Source organism: Numenius arquata, chromosome 3, assembly GCF_964106895.1.
Source record: "Numenius arquata chromosome 3, bNumArq3.hap1.1, whole genome shotgun sequence".
Taxonomy (NCBI): Eukaryota; Metazoa; Chordata; class Aves; order Charadriiformes; family Scolopacidae; genus Numenius; species Numenius arquata.
In genome coordinates this window covers 72,119,928-72,145,137 of record NC_133578.1, presented here as the reverse complement: position 1 = coordinate 72,145,137, position 25,210 = coordinate 72,119,928, and the positions used below count along the sequence as shown (strand labels likewise).

At 42.1% G+C, this 25,210-nt stretch overlaps 1 protein-coding gene across 1 annotated transcript in view; it reads left to right on the top strand.

Annotated features, from left to right (window-relative positions):
- The first annotated feature begins 465 nt into the window (after positions 1–465).
- COL22A1 (collagen type XXII alpha 1 chain) overlaps positions 466–25,210 on the top strand; it is a 199,071-nt gene continuing 174,326 nt past the window's right edge. The window contains exons 1-2 of the mRNA XM_074145482.1: positions 466–556; positions 5,284–5,850. Coding sequence (XP_074001583.1) covers positions 466–556; positions 5,284–5,850 — 658 coding nt within the window. The remainder of the gene's footprint in view (positions 557–5,283; positions 5,851–25,210) is intronic.

Genomic DNA, 25,210 nt, shown 5'->3' with positions numbered 1-25,210 from the left:
ACGGGTGAAGTGACAACCGGTTGTGTGTGATTTGCAGTGGTTTGTATCTCGGTTCTGCGTTGTGTATCTCCTAATGATGAATGCGTGGGAGGGCCAGGTCAGGAACGGTTTCCACTCCAGTGCATTGATTGTGTTGTTGGCAGTGGGCTCAATTAAAGTATAATAATCTGGTAATCTCTCTCCTTTTTCCATTCAGGCTGCTGCATACTGAATAGAGCCAGTGAAAGGCTATAGCTTTTGAAAAGTAGGTGAACTCCTGCCTCTTTGTCTGAGCAGTTTGTGTCTGGTCAAACAAAATGACAGGCAGAAGAGACAACTCCCCAGAATGTTGCTCCCATGATTTGCATCATTACTTCTGTTTGTGTTTCTCTGAAATAACGCTTGCTCTTTATTTTAGGCTACGGATTGGATTACTAGCAAGCTTCTCACCACGGCGAAAAGACAAGCTGATGTGAGAAAGGAGATATGTCCTTTCCAGGAAGATGCCGCGTGCCCCATCTCCTGGTTCTTCTCACATTCGTGTTCGGCGGGGAGAGAACTGAGGCACAAAGAGCAGGTACACGCCGTCCGCCTTACTGCCTCGTGCTAAGTAGCTGCGGGGGTTTTAGGTGGCTGAGAAGCTATAGTTGCTAGGAGGAAAATAATATAAAAACCAAGCAGGAAAAGACATAAATTGGACCCTAGGAATGGAGATAGTTCAGGGATTAGTTATGATTTACATAGGGTCTCTTGTTCTGCTGTGGATTTAGGAAGGTTAGATCAGCTACCTAGGGCAAAGGGAGAATGCAGTATATTCTAAATATTTTTCAGAGGGTAGATTTAGATTAGATATTAGGAAGAAATTTTTTACTGTGAGGGTGTTGAGACACTGGCCCAGGTTGCCCAGAGAAGCTGTGGATGCCCCATCCCTGGAGGTGTTCAAGGCCAGGCTGGATGGGGCTTTGAGCAACCTGGTCTGGTGGGAGGTGTTGCCGCCCATGGCAGGGGGGTTGGAACTCAATGATCTCTAAGGTCGCTTCCAACCTAAACCATTCTATGATTCTGTGATTCATCTGCCCTACACTGGAACAGAGATCACTTCTTCCATTGTCTTCAGTAAGTTTCAGATTAGATCTGGTGAATCTTCTATCTGGCTGGGACTTTCCAAGGGAGGTAAACAGGGCCAGGGCACTGCTCGTACCCTCTCTTGGCTCATATTGCCTAGTTGCTAGAATGGTCCCTGGCATGGCTTTTGGCCCATGCTGGTGAGCACTCTCTCCCAAATGCCCCTGACTGCAATAGAGGATGGTGCAGCTGAGGGACTGTTCCTACAGGCAGTCTTGACAAGGACATATTGCTTTTGGTGGGGAGTAGGAAGAGTTATCTGTTTGTGAATGATGCTGTACCTCAGGGACAGAAAACAGTTGTAGACCCATGCAGTTTATTGATATAAAAGCCCAAAAGTACTTTGAGATGGAGACTCTCTGTCTCTTTTTCTAGGAAGGATGCTATTCTGTCACCTTGGCTAATTTATAAGAAAGAAAATTATCTTTTCTACCTTCTCTCAGTCTAGGAAATAGCTGCTTTACAGTTTTGTTATGTGATCTATATAAAGCTTTTTAGGTGAAGTTTAACAGGAATAAGTACTTAGTAATGAAACAAAGTGAAATCTCATCTTTTTGTCTGCTTGTGGATCAGTCGCAGGAAGGATATGGCGATGTTCATTCTGTGATTACTTTAAATAATTTTGGGCTTATGGACTGTTTGTGAACTATTTTTAATGGCAGTATTGCAAAATAGTTGACTCAGTGTCTGAGTGGATGAATGCAGCTCCTGGAATTATACTTCCAGAGACTATTCCTGTAATTATGAAACTGAAAGTTCACTTTCTATGAATTATCTCCCATATTCACTTAACGTGAACTGTTTCTGCCAGTAAACAATATTATTACAGCATTCTTGGAAAACAATCAATTTTGTCCAGCAGTGGACATTAAAAATGTGCTACAAATGCAGATGAATATTTACTAAAATCTTTTCTGCAGCATTTCGTCTCACTGCCATCAGGTCTGCAAGCAAAGAATCACTGACTCTAAGAAAATGATCCTGAAAGACTATCTTTTTCTTCCCTGCATACTGCCTGAACAGGCATCGCTTTTTAAACCTTAAAAGCCCTTTGTTTTAAGGTTCTATGCCTTTGAACACCACCAGGATTCATTCTGTCTGTTCTGTTTGGTATTTAATTGCAGTCATCTCACCCGCTGAGAGTTGTTAAAATAAGCAACAAGAAGGTCTGTAGCTTGTGGGTTTTTTTACTTAAGCCTTTATATTCTGTGGTTAGTCTCACTTAATTAATATTCTCTTAGAATAGATTAATATAATAATGAATTACAGAGGAGGGGAGATTTCTTGTTTCACTTTATTGTGTCCTTTATATTCTGCAAAAATCAAGCAGAACTACACTTGGCAGTCCAGTAAATATACACAGATGTAATGTAACTTACACTTGATAATATAAAATGATTTATTCAGTAATTTCCTTACTCCGATAACCTTTGAGAGAGTTACTGTGTGTTTCCAGCCAGACCTTTCTTGCCCTGTGCTTAGAGACAAGTGTTCCCTCACTCACAAAACACCATCACAGAACATGATCTGATGTGGACAGGTTGTTTCCAACATGATCACGTGCAGATGGATTGTTCCCAACATGATCCCAAGCCCATGTCTATATGTTGTTTCCGTAGACACTGAAGGAACAGCAGCACCTGGGTTGGGTCTTTGGGATGCACCCTGCTGAGTAAATTAGCACAGCAACAGGTGATGCTCATTTGTCATCATCACTTGCAACACACCAGGTGTATATTCAACCACTCTCACGGCCATCATGCAATACCACAAGCACGGCCCTGCAGGGTTATAATACCCACCTGTAATGTTTTTACTCTTATTTGAAGGGAAGTCCTCTTTATGTGACTGAGCCACCCACAGTCTCCTTTCCAGAGCAGTGGGCTGCTCTGGGATTCCTGTCCTTTCCAGGGCAGGTGGACAGCCCCAGGATGATGAAATACACCAGAGGTAATTTATGAACTGTAAGGTCAAATTTGGGTGTTGGAGAAGACTTTGTGACTTTTGCGTAGGCTCAAATGCTGGAACTCAGTGAGGAAATACGGCAACAGCATCATTCCCCTCTGCTTTGGGTAGTAAAATTCATGTTTCTGTTCACTGAGCTGGCTGTCAAGTAAGTGCTTGACTGGATGCACTGTGTATGACACCTCCATACTCTTTAGTCCATTCCAGCTAAAAACATCCTAGTCCTCAGCTAATGTCTATATTTGGGTGTATTTACGTCGCTGTTTTAGCTCTGGTCAACAGCGCACCAAGGACAGACTACTTCCTAACGGATGGGCAGCCAGGAGCTGGGGGTCTCCCTGGGTTGGCAGGACAGGGTCTCGTCAACCACAGCCTGTCCTACCAGCCACAGCCAGGGAGCGGGGAAGTCTGGGGATGGCAGGCAGGCTCAACGGACAATCTAAATTCCCAGACAAGCTCATAGTGATGAAGCAGGTCCAAGATCAAGCCAGGAATGTACTCAGTGAGTCAAGGTCTAGTTCTGGTCTAAAGACAGCAACCAGGGTCAGCTATTCTCTAGGCAAGTCTACAGAGGTGAGGCAGGTTCGAGGTAGTCACTGATAGACATTTAATTATTGGGACCTGGCTGGGATGAGTGATTTGAGAACATGCAAACTGTACAGTGAGAACATAATTTTTTATGTATGGATAGGTAACCTGTCCTCAGTTGGCATACCCTGTATGTATTCTCACAAATTCTCTCAGATTTTCTGACCAAGGGAGGTAGCTCAGTCAACCCAGGTCAGAGCCCAGAGGAGGTTATTAATATGGTCGTAGTGGGAACAGTTGGGGGAATCAGGGTCCTGCAGTGATACAGGAGTCAACAAGAACAGGTCTGCTCTCAGTGGGTGTATGTAGATGTGGGCTACCAGCTCAGATCCTGGTAAAGCAGCAGGATTTGAAGGCAATTGCCAACAGCTTAGGGGACAGATATAACATCACCAGTTCAGTGGGACATAGAAGAGTCCTCTCAGCTGAGAGAAATAAAGCGGCACAGGGACTGGTGTGGACCAGCTTTCTGTCTTGTACCATGTTTTATGTGCTTTGTTCTCCACACGATTGGTCAAAATAGCTTTTTACTATTGGTTCAAACAGGCAGTTGTACGTTGTGAGACAGCGTGAGACAAGAACTACTGGAGAAACAATGGCTGGTCGTTGTGACCATGGATAAATTGACTTTGTAGAGCAGCTTTCAGTCTTGAAACTCATAATTTGTTAGGGATTATCGTCTATAATAATGAATTAAATAGCATATGTGTATATATACATTTTGTCCAGTTGGGGCATTATGTTGATAAATCCTTGGCATCTGTGGGACATTTATGAATATACTGCCTCTTGGCTTGCATATATTCAGAAAGAAAAAGAAAACATCTCCTGGGGGATCTACTTTCTTGGCAAGAGGCTGACAAATACATGACCAGTCTGGCTTCATAGGGCAAGCAAGCTGCAATTTAAATACGTTTGCCTTTTGGATTACACAGGCCTCAGATTACAAACATCATGGTTGGAGCCAAAGGGATGGTTGTGGGGATGAGTGAACTTTTCTCTTACAAAGCAACTGCCCTTTGTTGTCAAGGAAGCCATCCCAGTATTCAGTGACTCATCCTTTAGTCAATAGTCAATGGCAGAGTGCCTCAAAATCAAAATAATCTTGTTATAAACTTGCTTCATGAAGATATCATGCTGAGCAAAAGAACTGCTTCTAGCTAAGCATAAATAAATCATAATATTAATGCAAGAGGGAACATGAAAGCTTCAATACTCATGGCCAGGATTGGCATAGGCAAGGTCAGGACAGGTATCTGGATCTGCCAAGGTAATTTTAGAGCATTGCCTGAGCAAAGGCACTGCAATGAAGTTTGAGAAAAATAGCTTCATATGCATGCAGGTGGTGTAGGTGAAAGATCGCGTGGAGGCAGTTAGTAGTGCAGGAAGAGAAAGGGTTTGCATTTCAAAGCAAAGTCTGTGCTAATCTACTGTAGGTGTCCCGAAACGGATGAGGTGAATCACAAGGAAGAAAGGCTAAGAATCTGCACTTTCTCTGCAGGATAGGAAGAGGGTTTGCTGCCTCCTCCAAATTGCTCACTAGAGAGCTATGCTTAGGGAATATTTAGTATGTCTGATACTCATCTTTCAGCTTCCCTTAGTGATATTTTTCTACCACTCTTGCAGGTTGCAAGAATGTTCACTATGACCTTGTCTTCATCTTGGATGCATCCTCCAGCGTTGGAAAAGAAGATTTTGAGAAAGTTCGGCAGTGGGTGTCTAATTTAGTGGAAACTTTTGAGATTGGCCCAGACAAAACCCGTGTAGGTGTGGTGCGATACAGTGATCATCCAACCACAGAGTTTGACCTGGGAAAATACAAAACCCGTGAGGAAATCAAAGAGGCTGCACGAAAAATTAGGTATTATGGGGGCAATACGAACACTGGAGATGCTCTCAGGTACATCAACACCTACAGTTTTTCCAAAGAAGCTGGTGGGAGACTTAGCGATCCAACTGTTAAAAAAGTGGCTATCCTGCTGACTGATGGAAGGAGCCAGGATTATGTCTTAGATCCAGCCACTGCAGCCCATCAGGCTGGGATTCGGATCTTTGCTGTGGGTGTTGGCGAAGCCTTAAAAGAGGAACTTGATGAGATTGCTTCAGAGCCCAAGTCTGCTCATGTGTTTCATGTCTCCGATTACAACGCCATTGATAAAATTCGGGGGAAGCTGAGAAGACGTCTCTGTGAAAGTAAGTAGAGCTCCCAGTTCTTCTACACAATTAGAACTATAATAAGTTCAGTTAGCATATGAAAAGCTGTGATTGTTTTCTTTCATGCTTATAATTCTATGATGATAATTCCTTATTTTAGTGTCTTCCACTCTGTTCCACTCTGTGAGAAGTCATTTTACTTCTGGGTTCTTCTGCCCAAGTCAACATTAACTATAGGTCAGCTTCTAGTGGTCAACTAGAGACCAAAAAGTGAACTCCCTTTTGGTTTTGATATAGTTCAGTTATTTTATAATATTGTGGACTACTGAATATGAAGGGTGACATCTTACACCCTGGATTTGGTTTATTTACCCTTATTTGCTGGTGTTAGGGTGTGTAACGGGTGCTATAGATGCTGCAAAAGGATTCTTGTGCTTTTCTGCCTTTCAGCATTCCAACTCTGCTGACAACTGGTGTTCCCTAAGTGCTCTGGCTATAAACCACATAAACCTTGGTGATGTTTTGAATTACTTTTAATGGAGAGCAGTGTGTGAAATTCACACTGAATAAATGAACTTTGAATTTCCAGCACCCTGTTAAAGAGGACTGTAATGGCATCGTGGACGGTATCTCCTAGCTCTTTAATGGGAACAACAATCACATACCTCTTTCTCTTTCCACCCCTGATAAATCACTCCATCATTCTTGGTGACTACATAAAAGTTGCTGGGTTTTGTTGCTGCTTACAGTGTGTGCTGTGGTTACTGTGAGTTCTTTGGGACACTGCTCTGGTTCCTAGGTCTGGACTTGAAAGATAATAAATGACTCTGTAAGGTCCCGGTCCAATTGGTGAATAGATTCCCTGTATGATGTTATAATACGTTGCAGTGTTAAAATGACGGGGTCTGCAGTTCAGGAACTTGCATTACTGTTGAATAGAATAGAATGGAATAGAATGTTTCAGTTGGAAGGGGCCTACGGTGATCATCTAGTCCAACTGCCTGACCACTTCAGGGCTGACCAAAAGTCAAAGCATATTATTAAGGGCATTATCCAAATTTCTCTTGAACACTGACATGGGGCATTGGCCACCTCTCTAGGAAGCCTGTTCCAGCATTTGACCACCCTCTCGGTAAAGAAATGCTTTCTAACGTCCGGTCTAAAGCTCCTGTGGTACAGCTTTGGACCATTCCCATGTGTCCTATCACTGGATACCAGGGAGAAGAGATCAGGTGACAATAAGTTGCCTGAAAAAAAAAAGGGGGCTTTGTAGGTGGTGTTTTGAGGGTCTTTTGTTCCTCTCTGTGACCCTCTTTTGCAAGAAAAAAAAGTGCTGTTCTGGGCTTATGTATGTTTCTTAAAGAGTGACCAGCATGAGCAGGCATAAAGCAGTTGACACTGCCCAACAATATCTAGGTGACTGCTTTTTTTGCAGCCACTGTTTTCTAGTGAATGTGCCACTTTTAAATTTTATGTTAACACAGTAGGAACAGGAGATGAGTTCACTGTAAGGGATGTACCCTGCACATATTTAGAAGGGAAAACTTTTAATAGCTGTTGTAGTTTACTTTCTGTAATTTTAATATGACAGTACTGCATAAACCAGGAACATACAAGCCACCAAGTGGGTGGAGGATGTGATGAGGGCACATGCCAAACTTCTGGTTAGTGTGCACATTCTAAGACAAAAACATGCATTGCCACAGCCAAGGTAGTGTTTTAATAGACATAATCCTTTGTGAGCTCCTGGGAGACACATGAATCAAAGAGTGGAAGTGGTAGAAAGTTTTTTCTGTTGTACTGACCAATGATGAGTCTTCCAGTCCTTGTACTGCTGTACTACTGAAATGTGAAGAGTCACACAGTGTTTTAAATACTGAATTTCATGCCAGCAGCTGTTCAGAATCACTTGTCTCTGGTCTCACTAGTCTGTCCTACACTCGGTCATTCCATCTTGCTATATTTGACCGAATTTCTTGCTAAGAACATGTCATTAAGTGCATTAATAGCATTTATCTCTCATTTCATTTTGTGGAAGTAAGCACAGCGGAATCGAAAAATAACATGTCTGCTCAGTGGGACATTGTGGCAGGAGATATTTTTGCCAAACATCTCAATTACATTCCAGACTATAGTTAGTATTCAAAAATGGATGATGCTTTCACAGGAAAGCAGGAGAGATGCATTCTGCTAAAAATTCCAGAGATGTTACATGCTTCCTAAATAGCATTTCTGCTTATATGTTGTGGAGAGAGCAACAGGCAGTTATGGAATATTGAAAAATATACTAGCATCTGCTTTTGCTAGGTAAACAGTAGGTTTATGCTTGTCAAAGAAAGTTAATTTCTTCATTTACATCCCAGGTTTAATGTAAAACTGGAGTTGATAAGATAATGCATGTACAAAGTTGTCAGCCTGGCTTAGATCTGGTTGCACTGAGGTTTAACACTATCATCTGACATTTAAGCCTCAATGGGGGGAGATGTTGCAATGGTGACCTAAAACACCCATACCTGCTCAGAGGTAATTGTTTCTTAAAAACACTGATTGCAGTGCTTGGGATGCTGTCATATTTGAGTTTATTCTATTATCGTTAAGCCAGGCAGGTGATAAGATCCCGTTTGCAAAGCTAAGCAAAAATATTCTCCAAAAACATTCTCACTCTTTACTAACTCCATAAAGCAGGTCTGTGACTTGGCACCCTCAGAGTACATGGCATGTATGTGCTATTACTAAGCCTCTGCTTTTCTGCAAAAGTCAGATTTCACAGCTTGAAAATAAATTTGGCTTCAGAGGTACAGTCTCTGCTAAGATTTGGGTTTCTTTTTTTTCTACAGCTAGTAATAGGAGAAACACAAGCAGATGTTCTCTAAGGAACTACTACAAGACTATTGTGCTTGGCATTGGTCTATGTTGAGTAGTGAATTTCATATATAATGTAGCCCTTTCTACAACCAGTTTTTAGTTGTCTGTGAGCTTGATAAGCTCCTTGCCATGATGGCTTTCTCTGTGTGGAACTATGCATGTGAACTATGTCATGCAAATCCCAAATGCTTTGCAAACACAAGGAGCTGAAGCCGAAATGTTTCAGTGACTGGTTGGTACCAATGGTTTGTCATTGATTTCAGTTGATATAGTGAGGCCTGTGGTAAATTTTCAAAAGCAATCACATGTTTGGATGTTTCCTAACATTTATTTCTCTATTTGTACGTGTCTTTGTTGACTCTGGGTTGTGTATGCAATGCATAAAATGTCTTATGCTACCACTGTTCTGTTTCTGATGCAAAAGGGCTTCCAGCTTTCATGGCAACACCTTGAACACCATTAAAAATAATAGTCTGAACCCTTCAGAAATGTATTTTTTTTGAAGTCAGCTTTGCTCAGGTTCATGGCATTTCACAGAAGAACAGCAAACTGTTTCTTCTTGGCCTTCAGTGTTAAAAACATCTCATACACAGAGACCATGACAAAGGGTAGGCGTCTGAATTGCCGTATCTTGATTGACAGTTCCTAAAAGACATCAATATAGTCAAATCTCACATGCATACTGAAATATCTAAATACATCAGCACTTAACCATATTTGCTTAACTGTTTACCCTCATTTTATACTCCTTGTTGAGCTCTGAGATTTCACTGTAGAAATGTTCATTTTTAGGTAGCTTTTCATTAGACATCACAGAATAGGAAAGGAGGTAGAACTCAGAAAGCTGGCAGGAGTGAGAATCCTAAAGTATTTTAATGAACTCAGTTGTGGAAGTAGTTTTAATTCTTTTAGTTTGTTGAACAGAATTTGTGGACTTGGGAATTTGTAGACTGTTTTTACTTCCATAGTTGGAGTATGGCTTTATTTGGGTTCTTCCAAAATTCAGCTTAGCAGTAGTTCTAAGTCTTGCTTAGTCTTATTGCAAGAGCTCTTTCTTATTGTTGTGATGGCTTGTAGAGACCTTTTATAAATCTGAACATAGCTTCTTGTCATCTGGCAGAACTTGGTAGATGCCAGAAGTGCACCCATATGTTTTCTTGGAAAAATCTGTGGCACCCATCTCCATATTGAATGCAGAGAAGCTTGAGGTGTTTTGGAGTAATAGCTGATGTCTAACTGACTGATTAAAGTCTGATTAACATGATATGTCCCATAAAGATAATCTAACTCTTATGCTTGTAGCTTATGCATACGTCACACCTGCCACAGGCAGCATTCCTAGTGGAATATTCCATGTTTGGCTGCTTAAGAGTATGTCCAGGCTTAAGTACAGCTACTAACATTTTTATTCTCACTTGAAAATCTAATCACTTCCAGATGGTTTGGGAAGCCTATTAAAAGCTCAGCAGACAACTGCTGTTTTTTTAAAAGCTGCAGCTAGACAGTGACCCAGCTGATATCACCTCTGATATCTCCTGTTGCTTCTTGATGCTCTTCTCTGCCAGCTGCAGTGGTGGCTTTCTCAAACTCTGTAACATCTCCAACTTCTAGCAATCTCTCATGTCACAGATGACAAGATCGCACATCCTTTCATCGCCATATTAGCTGGCTCACTGTAGTTTCCTGTGAAGGCATAAAAGGCCTATGATAGATTTTCCATCTGATTTATCTTTTGATTGAAAGGGAAGAAAAAAATTTAACTTTTCGTGGATGATATGCTGGGAGGAGATAAAATATTTGATAGGTTTAGTGGCGATGACATTACACAACTTTCTTCTGTCATTGGGTGGATTGAAGAACAACCTGGTATCTTGGATTATGGCTTCAGGAAGCACAGTAAGGATACTCTTTTCATCTTAAAGCATTTTTTTTGTTTTCAAATCAAACTCCTGAAATTCCCAGATCTGATTTTCCACTTGGTCCAGTCATCACCAGTTTAGAGCAAGATGGTTCCAGAGCTTATGTGTGGCAGGCAGAAATCCTTGAGATCAGGGAGCTCACAGTGACTGCTGGTCGGTCCTCAGTTCCTCCACAGATCATGGAGAAGTGACTGTTTTCCCAGACCGTGACTACAGTTCTGTTCTGCCACTGTGTAATCTCCATGTCATTTAAATAATGTCCTATTTTGCTTGGGACTCTGAAATGAGTAGGTTTATTCTGAGATTAGCAACAGGGCTGTTTTACAACCAGTTAAAGCCAGCCCCACAGCTAAAAAAGAAAGTCTCATTCTTACTAACTTCCTTCTCCCATCTGACAGTACAGGCATTTATGTGGCTCCACCATGAATGACAGCAGGGAGCCAATGAACGTTCCTGTTTTCTTTCCCAGGTTAGATTTTAGTCCGATTTAGTTCACTGTGCAGCCACAGGGAGATTGGCTGTCCTAGCGGAGAAGTGGCACAAGGTGAGAACAAGTAACTGGGAGTGGAAGTTCTGCATTGCGTGCTTGATACCATGCTAGTTCATATCAGGTTGATGAACATTAGATAAGGACTTCAGAAAGCTGTGGAAAATCCTCCGTGTGCTCCCATTGTAAATCTGAGCCTGTGCTCTGCTATCCTCTGGTCTAAGTGTGCACAAAGTGGATTGCTGGGTGGGTTCTTCCTATTGAAACCACTTCTAGGCTTACTTGCCTTGCATAAATGGCCTGTTTAAGAGAAATATCCCACTGCAGATGGATCTCTGAATGATTCTGGTCCATTTTCCCTAAACAGGCTTTTAGTATGCATAATTATTGCTGCTTTACTACTGACTTGGTCATTCAGGGGTGTAGCTGTAATGACAGAACTCTCCCTCCTTGGACAGGGGCTGTGTCTGTCTGGAAATCATTGGTAGGTGGGATGAAGAAGCTTGCCACCACTTACATACAGTCTGTCAGGACCTCCAGGCAGCACTTCCATATTTCTGTGATCACGCACCCAGGTAGCTTCTCTCCCTCAGAACCGTTGTTAGCTCCATCACAGTTCTGGAAAGTGATTTATAGACTTATTTTTCTTCCCTGGTACATTGGAAAAAACAATGTCTTAGACATTGCCTTCAGGTGAGGAGGAAATTCAGCCTTGCAGCAGCTGTGGCCTGATTTCTCCTTTTTGCTGAGGGCAGCAAAGGTATGAATTGAAGTCATCCAAACAACAGAATTTTAGAAATCAGCCTGTGGCAGAAAATGGTGCTACTTCTACTCTTCTTTGATACAGCAAAGAAAAGGAGTCTGTTCCAAACCTGCAACTTTGTACAGGCTGCTGGGAGCCTTAATAAGGGACTCTGAAGGTAGAAGCATAATAAAATGAGATCGATTAAACCTTTTGCACTTGCTTTTCTTATCTCTAGTTTCTGTCTTTAACAGTTATATACAAATAGTAGCATCCTAAAACATGGACAATCACTTTACATAAAGCAATTAATCCCTGGACTGCCAACAATGTCTTGTCTGAGATCACAGAATCCAGCTGAATGATAATATCTCCCCTAGCTTGTAATAGTTTTTCTTGCATTTCAGACAAGAAATCTCTGTGAACAATGTTTGGTGTACAGTAAAACTAATTGTAAAGGCAGAGAGAAGATTAGACTCATGACAAATAAAACTAAGTCCCAGACATTAGAAAGAAACATTGAGACAATCAGGAAAAGTATGGGTCTCAGTGGCAGGAGAAATTACGTCTTACGAAAAAGTAATGTGCTGTTTAGAGAACAAAAAGAGGAAAAATATGGTGACTATGGGAGCCATTTCTAAATAGTATAGGAATGAAAGAGAAATACAGAAATAGGAACAGGCAAAAAGCTGGAACATATTGTCATGTGCTGAGAGTTATTAGTAGCTTGTTTTTTCAACACTGCCTGCAGCCCTCATTGATTTTGCAGGAGCTGTGGGTGCTCAGCACTTTGAAAATTAGGCTGTGGAACCCAGTACTTATCCAGCTGCAATCAGAGGGAGGTTTTCTGTCTGCTCCGGTGGAGTCCAAATGACAGGGTAAAAGAGAGGGCTCATCCTTGGGGCAGCATCCTCTGTCTTGGTGTTTGCCTTCTGATGAGCTGATAAGGAATGCTCAGTAGAAAGAATGACTCTGAAGCTGGGCAGATGCTCAGCAGGAGACTAGGGCAAGGCACACAAAAACCTCTGGGGCTTCAGGTTTAGTTACAGGCTTTTCTGCCCAAGAAAAGCAGAGAGATGAGGAGAAAACCCTTGCCCTGTGTCCTTCAAAAAGCTAAAATGTTTTAAACCTCAGCAGCTCTTGTGTGAAAGGACACCACTTACTTAAGAATCTAGGCTTGCCTTTTTTTCTTTTTTCTTTTTTTTTTTTTTTTAAAAAAAAAAAAGTTTTTTGTGGCTATTCCCATAAAAATCTAGTGGTATCTTTCAGCACAGGCTTTAAATGGAGCTAGACCATCAACTGCCCTCATTAGGTGCACCTGTAAAGGAAAGATTTCCTCTGCTCTCCCTCAATTTGGGGATCTACTTCTATTTAGGATAGGGAAAGCCAAGTCAGGAGAGGTACTATGGAGATTTAGTCCCAGTTCTGTTGATGGAGCTGGCAGAATTTACTGTGAATGACAGAAGTGGGAATGTTTGTCAGAGCACGCAAAACCCCATGCAATGCATCAAAGACCCCATCAGAGCATATTATACATTTCCTGAACCCCTGAACCCCGCATCTCCTTAGGAAATTAATGTTTCTGTAAATGCCCTATAGCAATGGTGAGCTTGGTCTCTCAGAACTGGTTTGTTGGGTCTTTTTTTTTTTTTTTTTTCATTCCTGGCTCCATGTATTCAAGCCTCAAAGTCTTGTGATGCATAACTGCAATGAGAGCTGCAAATTCTAATATTCTGGGTAGTGAGGGAGCTTGGAGGTACCATGGCAGGTGCTGGGTCTCGTGGGAGGGACACAGCCTTTGCTGGTCACAGGCTGCCTGTGACACTTGTGCAAATGTTTAGCACAAAAGCTCTGGATAAAGAGCTAATTTTTCGTCAAATAGCTTCAATGGAAAATTTGTGACCTTTCATGGCATTGAATCAAGGTTTTTGCATCACCTGAAAGTTAAACTGATTTCAGAAACAATTTCACAGGCAGAAGAGAACTGTTAGAACAAAACCGTGCTCAGACGTAGACAAGCTGTCATATTAACCCCTGAAACAAAATAGGCGGGACCACCTATTTTTCAGATCTGGGATTAAACCATTGTTTCCAGTTCTGTGTCTTGCTGAGCTGTCTTCAGAAGCCCGTGGTTTTTATCCCTGTGCTGAGGATGGAAGCAAAGCTTGTAATTTAGATTTCTAAGGGCTTATTTTGAAGCTGTAGGTAGATCTCTGATACATGTAAACCTTACGTGGACTCTCTGCAAAGGAGATCTTAGCGTCGTTATTGGAGTTCAAACTCAAATGACATAACCATTTCCTTTTTCATCCTTTGATAAGATGAAGTGGTGCATCCGTTCTCCTGTGAAAGTTTGTACAGGTTATCAGCCCTTTCTGCCACTGAATTTCAACTTCCCATTTTGTTTTCAAATGAACTGAGCCAACAGGCAAAATTGAATTGTAATGTACCACTCTGCGGAGAATAATTCTTCCCCAGTGGCAGAGCTGCAGCATGGTTTCACTGGTGGGCTATTTTTGGTAGTAAATTGTAGGGTTAGTGTTTCAATCCCATCAAGTTCCCTATAAGTTACACCCAAATACCAGATTCCTTTTCAAATCAGTAATCTTGTTTATAATGTGAAACAAAAAACTGTGGCAGTGTTTTGAACACCTAGGAGAACTGCTTTTTTTTGATGAAATACTACTTAGGTTCTTTAAAATGCAAATAAGAGATTGAAGAAGCTCTCCTATGTTAATGTAGTTGCAAATGATGGAGAACAGTTCCGAGTTCTGCATAAAATGCCTTTCGGCTTGCTCTCCATTTCATGAACTGTAAATGCTACTGCAAACGCCGACCAGAAGCAGGGAGGGTATCTTTCGGGGGAGGTAGCTCCATATACTGTGGTTTTCCTTTGCTGTCCTCAACTGTTGAATAGCAGCCTTGTGTGACGTCAGGTTTCAAAACCCCGTCCATTTCCTTGCAGCTCAATAGGCAACATTTAGTCTCAGTTTGGCTATAACTTGATCTGTACTCTAGGAAATGAAGAAATTTATATATAAAATACATATGTATGTGTGCATGCATATGAGACATATTTATTTCTATATATATATTTTATATATATACATAAACTCTGGAAAATAAAGCTGTGTCCTTTCAGCCTGAAACATCGGTCTTTTTTTTTTTTTTTTTTTTTTTTTTTTACAGTGAGGTAGACAAAAGCCATAACACATTAAAGCCCTAGTGAAGAGGAAATACAGGACGTTTTTACTGCAGTGTAACTACACACGATCAACCCAATCCACCACCTCAGGGTGAGACTTTGTTTAGCTACACTGCAGTAGAAATCACTGTGTTTTGTTCCCCCAGGGTTTTATAGCAAGATAGATAGCATATATTAGTTATCTACTATAAAAACTTCTCCGTTTTGGCAGTGAAGACATAACATCTCTGTGAGACGCTGCAGTACTAATATGACACAAGTAGGATGGTGCAGCAGAATTTTAGTTGCTAGTGCTAACGCTTTCTGGCAAATGACTCTAACAGCTTGAGGGTGTTTCTGAGTTTAAAACAGACGTTGGACCAGAACTGAGATCCAGAAATTGAATTAAACAATATTGTATCTTTATATTCAAGTATTTTTGGTGGAATTCATATCATCTGACTACAGTGGCCTGAAAGTTATTTGTCTGGACTCTTTTGATAGTCAGTGGAAAGGAATAAACACCTCCAGAGAGTGATTCATCCTTTTCAAGAAGACTGTCCAAGGCAGGCGGTGTGATTCAACCTCTGACTGCCAATCTCTTTTCATTAACTATCAAGAGAGCTTAGATAACTTGCTCGTGCTGGATTCCTCACTTTCACAGCCAAAAGCATGAGAGTTGGATCTTTCCCCACTGTGTTCTGGGAATACAGTAATATTTGGTTCCTTATGCCAGTAAATTAATCTGTTGGGATTTACATTACTGATATATATACTGGCATATACAGGCCAGTCTGCTTGCAAGCCTAGGTGTTGGGTGTTCTGTTTCTCATCTAGTTACCTGATGCTATGGTATTTCTGCAGTCACAGGAGACAATATCAGCTTAGAGAACTATTGTCAAGTATTGCCATATGTTTTGGGTCAAACATTGTACTGCCAAATTGTACTTCATCCCTAAGAGACTATTCCTGTGAAAAGAATGGGTTCCTCTCCCTTATCTTGGGCTTCTTCCTAAGCGTTGTGATAAATTGGCCCTTGAAGTGAAGTGCACTGTGATAGCACCTGCTGCAGTCTGTTGACTCATTATAGCAAGGAGATAATGCTTTAAAAAATAACTAATGGCTGAAATACAATTAAGAGTAACAGAGAAGGAAACAGATTTTTTAATTACTGTTGTTGAAAGACACCTTTGCTGCAAATAGCCTTTTTTTTTGTTGTTAATTGAAGCGTGACGGTTGCAGCCCGAGACAGACCCACAAATCCACTCTTCCGTAATGATCTTTCCGGTTTTTGCTGTAATGAAGTCAGACCCCAAAACAAACAGTACTCTACTAGAATCAAAATGGGAGGGATGCCAGCTCAGACCAGCTCACATATTAACCAAGTCCGTGTTACTGGTCCGTACCCATTGTCCTCCCATAAGGACAAGCTAAGAATTCACTGGTAGGACCTGGTGAAAAAACCCAGTGGAAGAGCTGGTGGTGCATTTTGCTATGAATGGGACTGGAAAGCTGGCAAATGTCTTGGAACCAGATTGGATGGGGCTTTGAGCAACCTGGTTCCAACTCTAACCATTCTATGATTTTATGAGTTTAGCCTTATTCAAATTTTCAAGGAATTCACTGCCGACGCCTGGGAATGCTGGCTCTGCAGTAGTTTCTGCTCTGCGGGAAGACAGCATGGCTTGTTTTAAATTTGGCTCTTGTATGTGAGCATGGCACACATAATAAGGATCATGATATAGAGAGAGTGTGCTCAGGGCAGACAATCCCAGGGGACTGAAAGGGTCCAGCAGAGGTAGAAGGGTCTGCTTGGCACTTTGGAAAGGAAAGTCACTTAGGTGTCTAGATTAAGAAACTTGGCTATCAATTTTTTCATTCAGTTCCTGACACTATATTTCCCTATATATTTTGGCAGTGCCCAGCCCTGGGACTCCTATTAGAATGCAAACACTGGGCGTGATGCTCCTGCCCTAGTCCAGCTTATCGACAACCTGCAATCACGATTCTCCTTCCAGAGAAACAACCCCCTTTCTACACTTGTGACCCTGTTAGTTCAGAGCTCACTGCTGCAATGAAAAGGCTAACACAGTATAAAGCTAGAAGCAAGTCATCGTTATCTTAGAGGTATCACATAGGCCATGAGAGTTACTTGAACTTTGAGTATATAAGAATTCATGAAAAAAGGCAAAATGTCCTAGAAAATTTCCTGTGTTAGTTACAAATCAATGTATTTGGGGAGGTATCTGCTAACTGTTCCTCCAAGCTATCAGAGCTCTGTGCTGGAATAGTGAGTCGTGCATGTTGATTTTTAACGGAGCTGTTTCAGGACTAGTGTAAAATTTGCAGAGCTACAAATCTTTTGAAAATTCAACATCATTTCCACTAGCTGTTCCTATTTCTGTTAGCAAGCATAGCAGCTAATGATGGGCTTGTTTACCTATCTGATAAACTGTTCTTTGACTCTGTAGTGGCCTTGATAATATCCTGAAGAATTAATTTCTTTGAGCTAATGTTACATTTGTAATGTATTTATCACCGACTGAATATTTATGTGCTCACAGCTTTATATGCTGCGAGACACTGCGGATACACACAATGTAAGATGGCACACAGGAATCTCTTTAATTTGTGGCTGGTTCAGAATCAAGGATTTTTATCATCTATAATTAGCAGATTATCCCAGTGGGTGGGCTTTTTTTTTTTCATTGTAAATTCTTTTACATATTATTATTCAGTTAAAAATACTGTCCTGGGTAACTGCTGACAGCACAAGAATACAGCATAGGACTGCTAAACAAATGGAATTAGTGGATGGGCTGCTACACCCTGCTGCCATGTTCAGCTCTACAAACTCTTTTTGAGATTATTATATCTCTCAAGTAATTTGACTTTGGAGGTCAAATTTATGATGCATTTATTTGTTTTAGTGCATGGGGTCCATAATAAAGAAAAGTCTCAGCTTTTTCCTTTGCTTTTCGTGGGTGCATGCCTTGATCATAAAACGTTATGCTCTGCTGAAATTTCCAAACCCATTTCTTGGTCTCACAGGGACATCAAAGTTTTTCCTGGTTCAGATCCTACTGCAGGTTGCTTCCCTTTTTAAGTTTTTTTAGCATTAATGATCTTAGGTTGGATTATAGCTAAAACAGTAAGCTTTATTTTGGGACTCTCATCTGGAGCATGGAGTAGTTTTACTCATCTGTGTTTATGCTCAGTAATATCTCACAACTAATTATTTCCTGTGAACTAGTAGTATAGCAGGATAATAACTGTTTAATCAAACAACCATCTGAGAAAGTATTAGATTCGGATTTGCCACAACTTTGTATGGCTGTTTACTTCAATTCTGAGTTACTTTGAGTGATTCCAATGGTTTTCTTAAGGCCACACTGCAGGGCAGTAAAAGACCTCAGAAAAAAACCTCACTTGACCTGATTTACACATGGTGCAGTTCCCTTCTTTATGGGAAACAAGATTTTCTATGAGACTTTTGGTGCACCCAAGCATAAAGAGGATGCTTGTTGGGGCTTAGAGATCCTGGTGTCCGATCCAACCTCTTCAGTCCTAAAATAAGTCTTGTCCTACTAACAGAGAAAATACGTGAAACAATAGGAGGTGGTTCTGTCCCTTTACTCCTCTCTGGTGAGACCCCACCTGAAGTACTGCGTTCAGCTTCGGAGTCCTCAGCACAGGAAGGACATGGAGTTGGTTGAGAGGAGACCATAAAGATGATCAGGGGGCTGGAACACCTGTGCTGTGAGGACAGGCTGAGAAAGCTGTGGTTGTTCAGCCTGGAGAAGAGAAGGCTTTGGGGAGACCTCACAGCGGCCTTCCAGTATCTGAAGGGTATGGTGGGTATGTCCCTACACCTTCCTAGTGTGCTCAGCACAGTCCAGCACTCAAGGACTCTGTAGGTTTCCATATGGTGTTTCTGCTCGTGTCTCTTCTACTGCTGATTGACAGGCACCACCAGTTTCATGCCAGGGTGGTACTATGTTGGTGCAGTTCAGGAGTTGTGCAGGAGCTCTTAAAGCTGTAATTGTGCAAGGCTGGCCCTTTCATCTTCTGTTCTTTTATTTTTTTCTTCTCAATAATTGTCTTCCCTTCACCACAAAACGTACAGGAGGAAAACAGCTTTTCAGGAAAAGTGTTTTCTACCCGTAACTCTGTCCTGCGGTGGAACAAGAGGGAGAAAGGCCAAGAAGAGCAGATGAATTTATGCCAATAAATTCATAGTCACAGAGGTTTGTTTTTCTGTGGTTTTTTTCCCCCCACCCACCCTTCATTATAGCATAAGTTTCCAAGGAACCTGCTGTCACCAGAAAGCAATGGGACTGAGGGCACTGAGGGCACTCTCCCCTTCATCTGCTTTGCCCAGGGAGCCACTGCCTGTGACTGGATGGCTTCTAACTGATCAGGAGATCAAGTATTGATCAAATCACTAAGTGGAAGGTACTGCCTGGTCATCTCTTTGTGGATATGGGCCCTTCCTGGTGGGCACTGATGGGGGACTCCACATCTCCCATGGACTCAAGCATCCTCAACAATCCTACCTTGAAATTAGCCTCTTCTGGAGTACAGGCTCTATCCAGCATCCTTTCTTTTCTCCTCTTCTGCACTCGGTTCTTTTTATAGCATCCACTATTTTTTTAATGTTTATATATGCTTATATATATATTTAACTGGAAGTGAATCAAGTGATTTTCTTTCAGTAAATACAAATAAAATCTAGGGAATGGAAACCACAGGGGTGGCTAAACATGCTATTCATGATGGGTGGATCTGTGCTCCCATGAGGGGAGCGGAGTGTCCTAATTTCAGAATAGTACAGACTGAGTTTTCATTAAATCAGTAGATGTTTAATTACGTAATTTTGGATGGGAAAGTGGAGAATATAGACATGTATCTGCAATGTATCTATAATTGTATAGTCATTTTTCTAGTTTTTGTTGGGGCTTTGGTGGTGGTTTGTTTTGGGTTTGATTTTTTTTTTTTTTTTTTTGACACGTGGATGATTTCCCTAGAGTTGGTAGGACCTATGAAAAAGCAGCTGAAGTCAGTAAAGAGGAACCAGTGTCTGGGAGTTTTCCTGCTCTTAGGCTGAGCTTTTTATGTCACTTTCTGTCTGAAATGTCAGGCTGGATGCTAAGTTTGATTCTCCCTACACTTTTGGGTTTGTAGCTGAGGAGGAACTGTTCTAGGGTGATAGTGTGAAGAAGTGTTTAATGTTATCTTTCACCAAGGAAAGAGTAACACAGTGCTTACTCCCCTATGATTTTGCCTAGCAGCATTTAACCTTCCCTGCTGGATACACTTGTCGTACTGTGGCAGCTCTTTTCAGTGAAGGTGAAGCATAAAGAGATGAAATCTGACTCTGGGAGGTGGATGCTCTCATCGATGAAATGGGCCAGCTCAGGAAGTCATTCTACCAACGTACATGATGGCAACGTTAATTCAAAAGCAATTACATTTAGCAGTTTATCTACATGTATAAAGTAGTTAATGCAAATAATAGATTGGATCTATGTGTGCAGCTCTGCGTTTGTCTGAACAGATACGTTAGGATGAAAACTTGGGCTTGCTCAGTATTTGGGCAAGATGTCAAGAGAGTCATAGTGCTGTGGACATGATACCAGCACCACCTCCAACAAAGACCTTTTGAAAGACTGTCCTATCCTTAGCTGTTGCTTGCCCAGCCCAAGCTTCAAATAAGGAGAGAAGGTGTGCCTACAGTCTCGTTTTGCGTCTCTGTTGTTTATGTACAGGTCCAAATTCATTCTTGCTCAGTAGTTACAGCAGTTACTGACTTAGAAAATTCCTACCACATTAAACACCAACATTGCTAACAATCAGAATTCCCAAACCACCTGTGGAATAATATATAAGGACATGTGACCATCAGTGCCTGTCATGCCTTTGGAGAAGTATGGAAACATGAAAACAGTGGGCCCATCAGCTATGTTAAAACTTGTTACACTTATGGGAATTGTTGAGTAGACCGTAATCTCTGTGCTACAAACCAGATGATGAGCACTTTGAAAAATAGTATGGCACACTGATAGTCTGAACCCCTTCAGCAAGACAAAAGTGTAAACTAAAGGTTGCTTTTCAAGGGGGGTGTAAGATTCATTTTTTTCTAACTCTGAGGATAATTAATCACTGGAACAAGATCACCAAGGGTAATGCCAGAGTGTGTTCCTCCAGATTCTTTAAAATGCAGGCTGATTCCTTTTTTAAGAGTTGTGGTCTTGTTCAGCTCAGCCTCAAACTGCTGGCTTTAACAGCATTTTCTTCTGACAAAGGAGAGATTCGTTTCCAAACGAGCAAATATTGCTGTGGGACGTGAGATGTCTGATGTCCTGTGCAAGAGGTCTTAATGCTGGTCATAGCTTTCTACAGCTGTAAAATCTGTGAATCTGGCAGAAGAGCTGAAAAAACTTGTTGAGATATCACCAGTATGTTTGCCTTATGCTTTCTCCCAGGAGAAGAGCCACCAGAGCATCTCTTGTTTTAGCTTCTGAGCTTTCAGGCCATAATGGGAGGGACATTTAAATTTATAAGTGTCTGTATGTATAGGGTTGTTTGCAGCATCTTGGCCCTGGCATGGGTGGAAGGTGGGAAAAAGGAAAAAATGGAAAATATGTCCTTTGATTAGAAAGCAAACTGTGCTCTAATGGATATGATTAGAGACAAACTGAAGACTTTGTTTGTCCATAAGGCAATAGAGTGGTTTTCTTGTCTGCTGGCCTGGAGGGCTGCCAAGATGTTTCTCAGTAACTAATCCTCAGTCACTTACGGGCAAGGAAAACAATGCCACATATCTAACACTTAACAGGGAAAGAGGGTGTACGTTCATGCTGGTGATCGCTGCAGAGACCAAGCTCTCACTTTCCTGCCAGGAGCTTTGGGTCCTTATCGCTCCCCCTGACTTCTCTGCTTTCCAGAGAGGCAGACGTGGAACAATTGAAGAGGAACTGGCCTTGAGACTGATCATTATAAAGACAGGCAGTCTGCTGTGAAGCTAATGATGTGATGGCTAGGGTAGAAAAGATCCAGTATGGATCAGGTCTAACTTTGAAAGGACTCAGTCCTGCATTGTCTTACTTCTTACATGAAAATTCCCTCTTTCTGTAACACTATATAAAGACGTGTCCCGCCCAAAGTGGTGCCCCTGCGTGGGCCTTTGTAGGATGGAGTCACTGTCATTGGGAAGGCATTCTGCTTGTGTCTCCTCTTGTCTGCCAGGGCAGCTACCGCTGGTAGCTTAAGGCAATGTCCTGGTGAAGCTTAAGCTACCGGTAGTAGGTACCACTGGTACATAAGGACTTACTTGTCTCCTTTGTGCTCCATGGTGATCAGTGCTGGAGTAACTTACCCAAATCCCTGCTGGTTCTAGGCAGCTCAGAGTGAGCTCTGGGATTGAGGTAACCATCTTAAATAAGGCATCCTTCTCTGCGGATGACCATGCTGAGGAGTAGTCATGGAGAGCCTGACTCTACAAGTGCACGCAGAGTGGAGCAAGGAGAAATGCAACCCAGAAGGATGAGCTGTGTTAACACAGGCCCTTGGAAGTTACACTACTGCCAGTACAAAGCCTGGCCCTGGCAATGTCCCACTGTAGCCCACAGGACACCTGGTGAGATGGGTTCATTCTGTGCTAATGAACTCTTTCTGGACAATGCCCAGCCGTGGTTCAGGGAATAGCACAGTCCCAGGTCAGGAATGTTTCCCTGACAGGCAGTGAGAATGTGACATCTTGATTTTGGGTGGATAGGAGTGGGGAAAATAGTCTGTCTCTGCCTTCTTGCCCTCCTGGCCAAAGAACAAGTTTGGTTTGTATAGAAATATAGAAGTGTTGAGCACTGTAAAGCAGATAGGATGTTTGAATGTGGAAGCACTGGGCCACACTACACTGTTTTGGGGTGTGGGTTACCTCAGCTGGTCCTGAATGCTGTCATTGTCATCTTTTCTTTAGTGGCACGGCTATCAGGTTTGTAAGTAGTCCCTACGCACATCACATCCTGGTGAGGGGTCTGGAGAACAAGTCTTACAAGGAGCGGCTGAGGGAACTGGGGGTGTTCAGCCTGGAGAAAAGGAGGCTGAGGGGAGACCTTATCACTCTCTACAACTACCTGAAAGGAGGGTGTAGTGAGGCTGGGGTTGGTCTCTTCTCGCAAGTAACAAGTGATAGGACAAGAGGAAACAACCTCAAGTTGCACCAGGGGAGGTTTTATTTGGATATTAGGAAAAACTTTTACACTGAAAGGGTTATTAAGCATTGGAACAGGTTGCCCAGGGAAGTGGTTGAGTCACCATCTCTGGAGGTATTTAAAAGACAGGTAGATGTAGTGCTTAGCAACATGGTTTAGTGATGGTTCTTGTCAGTGTTGGGTTGATGGTTGGACTAGATGTTCTGAAAGGTCCATTCCAACCCAGGCAGTTCTATGATTCTATGGTGTCTTCCTCTTCATGGATTTGGGTTTGTTCACAGTGAACTGTGAAGTCTAATCTGAGATGTTACTGGGATGAGGACCCTAATGAAATACAGAAGCTCTGGAACCTCATGGCCAAATACAAGAATATGGTGTATTACCTATAAGGTTTTCTCACTGTTTACCAAGCCAAGGCTGTCTTTGACCTCTCCACATGGGGAACTTGAGGCGTGCTGCCTTCCCTGCCTCCTTCCTTTGCTCCCCAATAATTCTGTGTGAGTCTTAGCTAGGTTAATCTCCGTTCACCTGAATGTCTCCACATGCTCAGATTGAGTTTTGGGGGGGTAGCAGCTGTAACAGGACACATCACTGTTTCATAGCAGGCCTTGTTCGTTAGGGATAGGGCTTAGTTTGTGGTGTCCTACGTTGTGCTTTTAGCTTTGTTTCTCTGCTGTCAGCAACAGCAGCAGATGGGTGTTCACAAAACAAAACACCCAGCTACATTCTGCACTCATTTACATTGATCTAAATCCAGATTAATTTCACTTTAATGAATGAGTAACTAAGCAAGAGAGTTGGCCTATCACCACACTTAGCACTAATTAGTAATTTTCTTACCAGTGCCTGCAGAAAAGCTGATCTGTTTTGTATTCCGAGCTGAAAAACACCCTCTGGTTTACAGTAATTTTCATCACCAGCATGTATGTCATTCCTCTGGGCTTCCACAGCTGCTGAGAAAATCCTGTTTCAGGACAAAATAATTTAGCTAAGCTGCTGATGCTCAGCAAGTGTGGGGCGCGGAAAGCTAGACATGCTCTCTGCCATGGGGACTTCCCTGGAATTCATGCTCATAGCTGGTTTTTTTGTGATAGCTGCTTTCCATGCAAATAGACCAGCTTTTGTGAAATACCAACACGGACCTGTGTGAGTGGCAGCTGTACTCTGCGTTAAGGGTAGCTTTGCCTTTGTTGGAGGGGTTGGTACTTGCTCTGGGTTATTCAGAGCCTCAATTAAAGGAGGCGAGCTGTGGTTATTAGTTGTGCTCACTGGGGCAGAGCACAATGAGGTTGGCTCGGTGTGCGAGGGAACCCCCTGGATGGTTCAGACAGCTCAGGCCTCCCAAAGACCTGGGGAGGGAAACGGGGAGGGGAAGAGGACAAAGCTCCGGGTGCTGGTGCCAGGCAGGGACACTTGGACTAAACATGTCAGTCCTCCTCTCCAGAGGGGATGCGGGGCGATGCGTGGGAATAGTGTTGGTGCCAACAAATCCTGGCAGTGGGGTCTTTGTTCACTGCTGGTTATTTGCTGAGCTGATGGATCCCGTTTCCATTGCCCTGAAGTAGAAGGTGGCAAAGGGCCAATTGGTCCACACTGGGACTTGTGGGGTATGTTTCAGAGTTATTAAAAGTTTTTTTTTTTTTTTTAAGAAATGGATTAATTACTTTAGCTCTCTTTTCCATCCTCTGCATTTCCCTCTTGTGTATTGTCCATAATTTTTATAACGAACTTATACTTTTTGCCACTTTGTGCTTTTGGCCACTCTAGCTAATGGTAATTATACAGAATATTTATAATCTTATCAGAAAGCGCTAATGAAAAGCTTTAATGTGTCTAGCCATAATCCTGTAGCTGGCTTCACTACCGTCTCTTCCTTCACATGCAAAGTCCCAGCCCAGTATGTGCCAGGATACACTTCTGCAAGCTCAAACTCATTCTCCTGTGATCCTTGTCCAGAAAAAATTTCTTCTTCAGGTCAGCACGTAAAAT